Genomic DNA, 12296 nt, shown 5'->3' on the forward strand with positions numbered 1-12296 from the left:
GACATACGCCAGTGATTTTAAACCTGATTCTGATATATTTTGTTTATTTGGGACACTTTGCCACTTAAATGGGACTGGCGACTCATTGAACAGTTTTTAACTGGCATCAGTCTCATGCACGTGTGGCCATTAGATACTACATTGTGCTTAGAGCGAACAGTTACTAAATAGGATCAGGAGCATGCATTTGTATTCAAAAAGCAGTGATATTTGTCATTAATAGTTGGTGGGGAAAAAAGCAGTAGACTATTCTGAACTGTTTTGCTCATTGTGGTTTCAAGCATTCAGGCTTGGAGATGCAAGAAATAGCTGGGAGTGAAAATAAAACGATTTCACTACATCAAGTAAGGAACTACAAAGAATTCGAAGGCAACAACAATCATCTTTAAAGTTACAATAAAAATGAAGATTTGGAGGATGCAACAGTTTCTGACTAGCATCAGTTGCATGTATGTGTGGCCGTTACATACTACGCCGTGCTAAGAGGACAGTTTTTAAAAAAGCATAAGTTGAGTATGCTTGTGTTATGCTATTCATTTGGGCCACCCAATGCAGAATTAAAAAGCAATGATTTTTGACACTACTTCATGCAGAAAGGCAATGAAAGCAGTTCATTATCTGCACTGTTCATTACAGTCAATGGAAACATACACCGTATGAATTCCTCCATCATAAATGCACTGTTTTATAGTACTTCAGCAATATTGGTAGTGTTCTAATTTGCTCTGCATTTCATTTAAATAAATAATTTGTTAGTTAAACAGCAGCTTGTCTCTTTTGAAACTATTTCCACGAAACAATGCCTAATTGGGTAGCCATTTAATTGGGCCAAAATGTACTGATCCCAATTAGCCGGAATCCACTGTATTTGTAAATCTTTCTGCAGCAAATTTACTAAAGATGACCTTAAACACATGCATTTAAGTTGACTAATCCTAGTTGTGTTATTTCTGATCAAATGATGGCATTCTTGCCCAAGTACGGTCCTGCTTGGTGGCGCAACAATATCAGCGCCAGACTCTGGAGCGAAGGTTCCCGAGTTCGAATCCAAGTCAGGTTGAGCATCGAGCTAGCAACTCGGCCTCGTAAAAACAAGAACAGCTTGCTATGGAAACACCGTCATGATGGTGCCCCGATAACTCCACTGCCGAGTTAAGGGCTGTTCTTCTTCTTTTACCCAAGTACAGGTTTATGTCACACTCCAGGAACTAAGAATAGGAGCACTGAACTGAGGAAATATATTGTTGCGTATATTTTTAGTAAATATTGAATGCTATTTAAAAGGTAATACACTTTAAATAGTGAAGTATATACCAAAAAACTGATCACTCAAATTTACAACTAATACTAAATATTCAAAATAACCTCTTTGGTTCACAAGGCATCAGAGCATTAAGAAAATACAGACCAATTCCAAGTCTGATAAATACTAACAGAGATGCAGAAAAGCATAATGCATTTAAACAAAATCAGCAATATATAAAGAAAACCTTTAAAGAAGATAGAGAATGCAAATGGAATCAAGTGAGGGTGAGTAATAGCAATTCTTCCATTTCTCTAAACAACTTCCTCCAAATGTTTTGAGTAATCCACTTTTTCGAAAGAGATAACCCAAGAAAAAATAAAAATTCTTTTAACACAAATTTGGTGAAAACATGAAAATTTGGCTCTAAATTTGAGACAAAGAAATGACATTGGAAGAGGCATGGAAATCATGCTCAAGGAGATATATCAAGATGGACAAAGAAAACAGGAGGTGGGAGGGATATGCAGTGCCTTGAAAAAGTACTCAGCCTCCACAACTACTTTCCCATTTTACTGTCTCACTTTCTAATTTCAAAAATATAATGGAGGATTTTTGAGCTAATCTACAAAATATTGTGCGTCATGTCAAATCAAAATAAAAATTCCAAATCCTGCCAATAATTTATTAAAAATTAAAAACTACAATTGTGAAGCTGAAAAAGCATTCCTCCCCTTTTGTTATTACTACACTAACTTTCCAGGGTGTAATATACAGGTATTGCTTTACCAACTCACCCAATTTGTTGATGTAGAAAACTGGTCGATCACCTGTTTTCAATGAAGTCATAACCCTTCGGCTCTATAAGGTCCAACAGTATGGTAGATTTTCAACAGACCAAACCAAAATGAAGACAAAAGAGCATTGAAGGCTAGTCAGGGAAATTATAATAGAGAAGCACGGATCTGGGGAAGGGTACAAGACCATATCAAAGGCACTGAACATACCTCAGATCTCACTGTAGTCCATCATAAAAAAGTGGGGGGAAAAATGAAACCACAGCCACACTGCATAGATCAGGCCAGCCCTCTAAACTTAGTCGCCAGAGAAGAATAACACTTGTGAGAGAGGCTACTGTGATGCCAACAATCACTCTGGGTGAGCTGCAGAAGACAGTGGGTGCAAGTGGAGATTAGGTTCATAGCTCCACAATCGCTAAGACTGCACAAAAAGGGTATTTAGGGAAAAGTGGCAAGGAAAAAGCCCAGGATAAACAGAAGTAGATCCTTGCCCATAAATTCTTGGCAAACCATCACTTAGAAGATACTGTAAAAATGTGGAAGAAGGTCATGTGGTCTGATGAGACTAAAGTGGAACTTTTTGGCCTCAACACTAAGTGGTATGTGTGGCGTAAATTTGATACCACATATCAGCCAGGTAACACCATCCCTACTGTAAAGTATGGTGGAGGTAGCAACATGTTATGGAGATGCTTTTCAGCAGCAGGGATTGGAAATCTGGTCAGGATTGATAGGAAGTTGAATGCTGTTAAATACAGAGAGTCCTGGATAAAAACTTGCTAGCCTCTGCCAGAAAGCTTAAACTGAGGAGGAAATTTGTCTTTCTGCAGTACAATAACCCAGAGCACATTGTCAAAACAACCATGGAGTGGCTTCAAATGAGGGAAATTGATGTCCTTGAATGGCACAGACAGAGTCCTGACCTTAATCTGATCAAACATCCCTGGCAAAACGTCGTTGGCTGTCTACCGTTCCCCAACTAACTTAGTACAGCTGGAACAATTTTGCAAGGAGAATAGGCAAGTCTTGCTCCACCACATTGTGCAAAGCTAATAGAGGCTTATTCAAAACGATGACTGGCTGTAACAGCTGTGAGAGATGGTTCAACTGAGCAAAATGAGATGAATATGTTTGAACTGCTGACATTTCAAGTTTGAGTTTTTAATTTTCATGCTTTACAATTTCCCTGCTTTTCGCGCTCTACTGTTGAAAAAAAAGGAGCATGTGATTCACAAACAAAAATTCTCGGTTAAATTGATCAAAATCCCTGGTTCCAGTACTCATTTATGTGAGTAAACGGTTGGGGTTAAATACTTTTACAAGGCACTGTATCTTTATTCTCTGGTTACAAAGTGCTTCCAAGTATCACAAATCATAAGAGCAAAGAGACAGTAGGAAAATAAAAATGGCATGGTAAGAGGAGAAATTATACAAAATGTTTAGAAAAAACAGGAAGGCAGCAAAATCAGAGACGGGTGTGTGAAGTAATCAATACAGAGCTCTTTAAGGCAAAGGGGGGAATAAACTCAACTTGAGGCCAATTGTTTTAAACAAATAAGACTCTTAAAAAAAGGATTCCCATTATATGAGACTTTTAAAGAAATGCCCTGTCACAGTTATAGGAACCACCAATGTACAGGGTTTAGATGTAAAATAAGAGCTATCTATCAGCAAAGTTTTAATGAAAGCTATCATCTCATTTTTAAAGAACAATATGCATGACACTATGGATAGCTGTAGGGTGATTCATTTCAAGAATCACATTTTGAAGCAAAATATAGAAGTCTGGAAGGGTGAAATCAGCAATGATTGTTAAATCTTTTCACACAACCCAGTCAGAAAATAGGGTGTCAAGGAAGTCGGTGTGGCTGTCTCCCAAGAAAATGCACAAAGATAGTGAAAGGAGAAAAGGGCAAGTAAGGTGCCTCAATCAGGCCTTAAAATTGTAAATTAAGGTGGAGGGTACATGTTGAATTACCCAAGGAAAATTGAATGGTTATAGTAAAACAAAATTGGAAATCTGACTCCTACTTCAATCAATTACTTCAACATCGAGCAGATAGTCGAAACATTCGGAGAATCTAATCCATAGATTTCAGTCCCTACCAAAACCATTATTTCCTTGTGACTGATTCTATTTCTTTCCGAGGATAAAACAAATTGTTACCACTTTGGGGTCATATTTGACTCAAACAAACTTTTAACCTCAAAGTTGCATCAAACAAATTTTCAACCTCGATGCTGCATCATTATCAATTGCCCGCATTCACGTCTACCCCATCACTTTATTCTACCTTTATCTCAGTTTGTATACTACTGACAGCCTCATTCTCAGCTTTTTTGTACTCCTGGACAATTATTTCAGCACACAACTGGTCAATTTCCACAATTTTCTAGATTCCTGATCATTCAAACTCAGTTGCTCTTTTCCAAACTCACTCCAGGCTTTGGTGACTGATCAACTTATTCATATAACCATATAACAATTACAGCAAGGAAACAGGTCATCTTGGCCCTTCTAGTCCGTGCCAAACGCTTAGTCTCACCTAGTCCTACTGACCTGCACTCAGCCCATAACTCTCCACTCCTTTCCTGTCCATATACCTATCCAATTTTACTTTAAATGACAATATCGAACCTGCCTCTACCACTTCTGCTGGAAGCTCATTCCACACAGCTACCACTCTCTGAGTAAAGTAGTTCCCCCTCATGTTATCCCTAAACTTTTGCCCTTTAACTCTCAACTCATGTCCTCTTGTTTGAATCTCCCCCACTCTCAATGGAAAAAGCCTATCCACGTCAACTCTACCTATCTCCCTCATAATTTTAATACCTCTATCAAGTGCCCCCTCAACTTCTACGCTCCAAAGAATAAAGACCCAACTTGTTCAGCCTTTCTCTGTAACTTAGGTGCTGAAACCCAGGTAACATTCTACTAAATCTTCTCTGTACTCTCTATTTTATTGACATCTTTCCTATAATTCGGTGACCAGAACTGTACACAATACTCCAAATTTGGCCTTACCCATGCCTTGTACAATTTCAACATTGCATCCCAAGTCCTATACTCAATGCTCTGATTTATAAAGGCCAACATACCAAAAGCTTTCTTCACCACCCTATCCACATGAGATTCCACCTTCAGGGAACTATGCACCATTACTCCTAGATCCCTCTGTTCTGAATTGACTGCGTTCGTCAATACCCTACCACTTACCATGCATGTCCTATTTTGATTAGTCCTACCAAAATGTATCACCTCACACTTATCAGCATTAAACTCCATTTGCCATCTTTCAGCCCACTCTTCTGACTGGCCTAAATCTCTCTACAAACTTTGAAAACCGACTTCATTATCCACAATGCCACCTATCTTAATATCATCTGCATACTTACCAATCCAATTTACCACCCCATCATCCAGATCATTAATGTATGTGACAAACAACATTGGACCCAGTCCCTGAGTCACACCACTAGTCACCAGCCGCCAATCTGACACACAGTTATCCACCACTACTCTCTGGCGTCTCCCATCCAGCCACTGTTGAATCCATTTTACTACTTCAATATTCACACTGACCTAAATTAATGTTTTCTTGAACAACAACTTGACGTAATCACTTTTGTTCCTGGTTTACAAACTCCTCAATATCCATTTCTCTTCTTCTCTAACATATACAGCAAAATAAAAAGTGAATGAAATACCCTCTTCCTGAGGTAGCTGTACTTTTCTGGTTTGGATCCTTTAAGAATTTCTATAAGGACTATGCCATCATTTTGGCAAAACTACAAGATCTGAAATTAACTTCCTTCTTCACCTCTCTTTCTTCTTTTAGAGAGATATTTAAAACCTACCTCTTTAATAAAGGTGATGGCCAATGCCCCTCATTGCCTTCTAATCTAGTTCAGTCACCCCTATAGAGCAAATTTGAATACTTTACTCCATGCCCAGCACAAAGACACTGTACATCACAGTGCAGAAAAGAATGCTAATTTCATTAGTTGTCTTGGTTCTTATTATCCATTTTGGCAAGCAGAGGGAAGATAGATACAATAGAAGACAAGAATTGCAATTGAATGAACTAGGAAAAGGCAAGTATATTACCTTTGGTGTGACATATTGTATATTCAGAAAATTATATTTTGAATAATTTTTAAATGTTCATTTACATTTTTCCATTGGGAAAGACCAATTTATATTCGACTGGCCGATATCCAAAACAAACTGAATTTCATACAAGTCATATTAGCTTGTTCTGCATTTACCCCTTTTAAATTTAACATTCACCATTGTTACTTAACAAAATATCCAAAAATCAACTTCTCTATGTAAACAATAATTTCACTATCCTGTTAGTATGTTGTCTCAATCACTCATTTCCATACACCTTGTAACTTAAACGCAATTCCCGTGTTTACCTCGTAGACATTTCTGGTTTCACTTTGCTCGTGCCAGGAAAGAATGTACTTTCCAAAATAAGCAACTCACAAGATTAGGCACATCACCTCCTCTAGGGCTCCCTGCATTTGCCTGCTCCTGTACCACTCACTGATAAATCTCTCTGTCATTCCTCTTATGACACACAACGACTGATCTAAACCAAATAATATTAATATTTGATTCGAATTTAGATTGTCAATCCCCAATTGCTGCTTACAACTGCGAATAATTTACATTTATGTTGCTCCTCTTAGATACTGGCATATCGATCGATCACGCAGGTAGGGATGTGTTCTGGACTTGCACAGACTGACAGCTTCTCACCTTCCTTCATGTTATCGCTTCACCTGCATCGCTATTTTTCGTCCTTCCCAATCCCTGGAAATGCTAACACGATGCTGCGCGCGCACCGCGTCCACCTTCACCTCCTCCCGACTGTACTTTGACCACGCACTCCCAAAGTACAGGAACAGCAGCTTGTCGTCATTAAAACTTCAGCGATGACAGCTGCTTCTGAGGAAGCCTCAGACCCCGTACCTTGGCATTCAAGGCGCCGCTCCCCCCCTTTAACAGCTGCTACCGGTGTTGGCGCTCCTCGTCTCTAGCCGCACCATGCCGCGACGGTCACTCCCATGGCAAGACTCAGCAGCAGGTGTGCAACGTCACTCCCGCCGCGCCTCTCCCAATTCCTCACTCCCATCAACACTCGGGAACGCGCCGCTCCTCCCAACGGTCGGCGGCCGCGAGTGCACATGCGCGCGGAGATGCGGCGCGTCTGTAATCCGCTGTAGGTGCGAGGAACAGCAGGGGCGAGGCGATTTCGTTGCACCTCGACTTCAGCAAACTTTGCCCCGATAGTGTGCCGTGAGTGCGCTTAACTTACGTTCTAGTTGCTTCTGTATAAACGGTAATTGTCAAACTGTGTTTGCAATGTTGTGATGCGCACAGCAGACTCTCACGAATAGGAGTGAGGTAAATGACAAATTGGATATGAGTTTAGCTCTTGCTTCAGTTCTTTCTTCGGCATACCAAAATCGGGAATTTCCAGATTGAGGTATTTATTTTGCCGTTCATTTCCTTGGTGTTAATTGCATAACTCTTCATAACTTTTCCCGAGAGCCAAATTGTATCATACTTAACGTATATTTAAACATATTTAGAACATTAAAAATCATACATTCAACTTGTTTAGTAATAAAGTATGCAATTTTTAACGCTGTTATGCTGTTTTCATATCATTTGAGTAATTGATATATCAGTGGCTATATTCAGTGAAATGAACACAAATCGAAAGCACATAATCATATTAGACCTCAGGGAAACGTCTGTCCCGATAACCTGAGGCAGTGATCATTTGCTCTAGAGAACTGTGTCAGAGAAACATGCTCCCTGTTTGTCAAGCCCTCTAAGAACTTTGTACATTCCAAGTAGTTGTTTTGTTTTTTTTCTGAACTTTAATGAATACAGGCCTATTCAATGCATTTTTTTTTCATTTGACAATTCCACCATCCCAGGATTCAGGCTGGTGAACCTTCATTACTGTCTCTGGTTGGCAAAATTAGCAAATCTCTGTTAATTTGCTATCATAATGTTTGAAAATCTTGATGGTTCAGGGTTTGGATTCCCTTTTAAACCCAATGAAACCTTGTTTCAGTGCCCCTTTAACCTGTGCTCCCTTTAAACTTATCTGGTTAAGTTGAAAATTTATTATACTACTGTGTACCATATTTTTTAAAAACTGATCCTTCGTCTTGGCCCGAAACGTTGACTGTTTGTTTCCACAGATGCTGCCTGACCTGCTGAGTTCCTCCAGCGTGTTGTGTGTGTTGCTTTGACCCCAGCATCTACAGAGTATTTTGTGTTTACGAATCTATTTTGCATGTCACCACTTGATTTCACTAGCTGACCTGGTAAAATCTGAAGGACATAGTTGTCAGATTGAGCATGCAGCAGGTGCTAAATGGATTAAGATGAGGCATAAACCTACTTATTTCCTCCTTAATCTGCCATTTACAGATGCATCTACCCATCACAGAATTAGTAAATCTCTGCTGTACAGTTTTGACACTAAGGATACTTTTTCATTAGGCTATGAAGTGTTTTCATTGTACTAAATAGTTTAGACTCAGAGCAGATCCTAATCTCAAAATTGAATATCCAGAGGTACATTCCAGCATAATCTGTAACCTCATGGTCTGACATAGCCCACATGCTACCATAAGAATCATGCCATGGTTCAAGAAGTTGTTCTAATGCTTGGAGCAGTTAGATGTACTTAACGTGTTGGCAGCCTGAAAAAAAACTGCGACACGGCCAAGTTTATGCTAAATTGCATCAAACTGAATTAAGTAATTCCACCAGAGCTAAGATTATAACTTTTTACTCCTGCTCATACTTGTTCAACAGATATGATGGGCATCTGGAGCAAACAAATAAACTTATGGAGGACTCAGCATATTAAGCATCATCTATGAAAGCAGAGGAATGGTCTGTGTTTTGGGTTGAGACTCAGCATTCAGACAGAGAGTGTCAAGGGGAAATAGCCAGCCAAGAAGAGGTGAGATGGAGGGGTGATGTAGGTGTTGGTAGGCAATAGTTGGAACCAGGTGAAAAGGGGGATGATGGATAGATAAAGCCAGGTGGGGGAGAGGGAAAGAAGTAGAGTTGGGAGATAGTGGCTGGTATGTCATATAGAAACAAATAAGAGGTGAAAGAAGAAAAGCAGTTGGAGCCAGGTGGTTGGTGGCAGTAGAGCCAAATCCTGGGAAGTGATAAGTGGAGACATGAGGCTGCTGATGGTGGAACCAGATAAATAAGGAAAATGATAAGTGGAACCAAATAAGTTAAGTTGATGGGCAAATGAAACTTATTGGGGCAGGGGAACAAAACTTGATAGTAGCAAGTGGGGGATAAAAATCATCTGTGTGCAATAGCTGTCTTGGGTTCCCAATCACATGTCACTTCCCATTTTTACATCAGCTGGTCTGTCATTGACCTTCCCCACTGCCAGAGCGAGACAAAACACAACCATTTGAAGAACAGCACCTCATTTCCACCTGGATAGTTTACAATCCAATAGTATGATCACTGAATTATAACAATTTCAGGTAGCCCATAACCCCTGCATTCTTGTCTCTGAGATGCCCATTCTCCCAAAAGTCAGGCTTCAGCCAAGTTGGTGATGTCAAAAAATAACAGGGCATTAAAAATTCCAAGACATTAAAACATTACAGAGCTGAGTGCACTTTGGCTGAGCCATTCTAATTTCAGGACACTAGTAGTAATGATAGAAAAACCCTGATAATGAGGTGTATAACCATTTGGAAATCTCAGTGGTTTGGAATCCAGCTCCTAAGACGATGTTTGCAATCTCCACTTGGCCATGAACCCAGGTCTCTTGCTCCCTTAGTACTCACTGAATGCCCAGCTTTTCTGTTCCTTGATGATTCACTGGAGTCTTAGTTCTTGCAATTCCCATCATTTATCAGGGCTTCAGTTTCCCTGCTCGCCGTCCATCAGCTGTGGCTGCAATTCCTGCAATCACTTTCCACTCACTGGTGTCTTGGTTCCTAGTTTGCTTATGCTCGACAGGCCTCCAATTCCTATATTCTCTTCCACCCACTGGGGCCGCAGCTTCAGCACTCACTTCTGCGTGCTGGGCCCTAGTTTCCATGCTCCTTTTAAGCTGAAGGGTCCATTAAATGTTATTGTGTAACATCTTTTTGTAAAAAATGAATTAAAAATGCAATGGTGTATTTTTAAAAAAGTACATCCGATAGTCCAGAAAATCTATTGGTCTGACACTGCCAAAGTCCTTAATGCAATGGATTAATGGAGCTTTATCATACCTGGTATCATCACTCAAACTGGAAATGTATTGTGATTCCTTCACTGTGATCAAGTGAGATTCTGGCAACTCCCTACCCAATAGCATTTTATGAGTACTTTTAGAAGAAGGACTGCCCAGTTCAAGAGGTGTTCAATTGCAACCTTTTGAATGGCAATTATGGGTGCTAGCTTTTCTGGCAACACCCATGTACCAAATAAAGAATGAAATGTTGAAGTTGTATAAGATGTTGGCAAGGCCTAATTTGGAGAACTGTGTGCAATTTTGGTCATCTACCCACAGGAAAGATGTAAATAAGGTTGAAATAAAGTACAGAGAAAATTTACAAGGATGTTGTCATGCCTGGAGGACCTGAGTATAAAGAAAGATTGAATAGGTTAGTACTTCATTTAATAGGTTTCAATGGGTACATTTAATATCAGAGAAATTCTTTTTCTTCGCAAACATCTACAAAAACAGAGGAGTGCCCCAAAGAATGAACGACAGTAAAGGCCCCCCAACTCCCCCCTTCCATATTTGTAGTACCCCAAAGACTACTTGTTCACCCAGTATTTGACATACCACAGGGTCTCTGTCTCTCCCTAATAAGGGAAAAAGAGGCGCCCCCATTTCACAGCGAGAGGGGAGACATAACAAAACAACTCACTGATTTATGGTATTGAAAGTCTGTTGCGTCATTTTTTTGGAACATAGAAGATTGAAAGGAGATTTGATAGAGGTATACAAAATTATGAGGGGTATAGATATGGTAAATGCCAGCAGGCTTTTTCCACTGAGGTTGGGTGGGGACTACAACTAGAGGTTGTGGGTTACAGGTGAAAGGTGAAATGTTTAATAGGAACATGAGAAACTTCTTCAATCAGAGAGTTGTGAGAATGTGGAATGAGTTGCCAGCACAAGTGGCTCATGTGAGCTTGATTTCAACATTTCAGAGAAGTCTTGATAGGTATATAGATGGTAGGAATATTAGTCATAGTCATACTTTATTGATCCTGGGGGAAATTGGTTTTCGTTATTGAGGGCTATGGTCCCAGTGCAGGTCAATGGGAATAGGCTGTTTAAATGGTTCGGCATGGACTAGGTGACTGAAGGGCCTGTTTTTGTGCTGTACTTTTGTATGACTCTATAATGTTCTGAATAATAATTCTATGGTTCTCGTTCAAAGAAACAGGAAGGCTGTTTAGCTTTCAAACATCTGCTTGAAACTGACAAAGATTTGATTTTAATGTATGTTAAAAATGTCAGTGCTTTCATCTATTCAATATTACATCAATCCTTACCTCTAGTGTTGGTTGACAGTGAACTCTGGTCAAGGTGTGAAGTTGTACTGTGGTGTTTTTTGGAAATGCCATATTTCAGGCAATTTCTCTTACAATTATTATTCAGACCAAGAATTCTTTAAAAAATGATAGGCAGTTAATCTTTATCGATCCTGTTCTCTATTGATAATAAAAACACTGCAGATAAAATACAGTTAACAGAAACATATAAAGAGGTAAATAGTCATTGGTCAGAATTACTATAAAAATCATGAAGTCATGATGCTGTTGTATTAAACTTTGGTGAGGTCAAATTTGGTTGTGCTTTGGATGAATGTGGAGGCTTTGGAGAGTGTTAAGAAGTGGTACTCCATGATATTGCCTGGTATCAATTAAAAGCGAGTATCGATTATAAGGAGTGGTTGGACAGACTTAAGAGTATTTTCTTTGGAGGATTGGAGGCTGGTGGTGCAACCTGATAGAAATATAAAATTCTCAGAGGCATACACTGTAGATTGGATAAATAGTGTTTTTCCATGTGCAGGAGTACCAGATACTGGAAGGAAGAAGTTTAAGGTGAAAGCGGAAACCTTAAATACCATTTACAAGGAAAGTTTCTTTTGCACAAAGAGGGATATATATGTGGAACACCCTTCCAGGGGAAGCAGATGTAATATCTGTATTTAAAAGGTATTTTGAAAGG

At 39.5% G+C, this 12296-nt stretch overlaps 1 protein-coding gene and 1 long non-coding RNA gene across 6 annotated transcripts in view; one reads left to right on the plus strand and one right to left on the minus strand.

Moving 5' to 3' along the window:
* Positions 1–7170, minus strand: part of LOC134344332 (tyrosine-protein phosphatase non-receptor type 3-like) — a 190360-nt gene extending 183190 nt beyond the window's left edge. For 2 of the 4 annotated variants that reach the window (XR_010017417.1, XM_063043920.1), the window contains exon 1: positions 6812–7013. Coding sequence is in view for 2 of the 4 variants with exons in the window: in XM_063043920.1 (XP_062899990.1) it covers positions 6812–6821 (10 nt within the window). In the remaining 2 variants the exon portion in view is untranslated. The other 2 variants (XM_063043923.1, XM_063043921.1) reach the window with 2 other exon arrangements.
* A 47-nt stretch (positions 7171–7217) lies between these two features.
* Positions 7218–12296, plus strand: part of LOC134344336 (uncharacterized) — a 59558-nt gene continuing 54479 nt past the window's right edge. Inside the window, exon 1 of one of the 2 annotated variants that reach the window (XR_010017418.1) lies at positions 7218–7351. This is a non-coding gene — a long non-coding RNA (uncharacterized LOC134344336). Of the gene's footprint in view, positions 7352–7374; positions 7542–12296 lie in introns of those variants that run through there. The other variant, XR_010017419.1, reaches the window with a different exon arrangement.

The sequence above is a fragment of the Mobula hypostoma genome, chromosome 3, assembly GCF_963921235.1.
Source record: "Mobula hypostoma chromosome 3, sMobHyp1.1, whole genome shotgun sequence".
Classification (NCBI taxonomy): Eukaryota; Metazoa; Chordata; class Chondrichthyes; order Myliobatiformes; family Myliobatidae; genus Mobula; species Mobula hypostoma.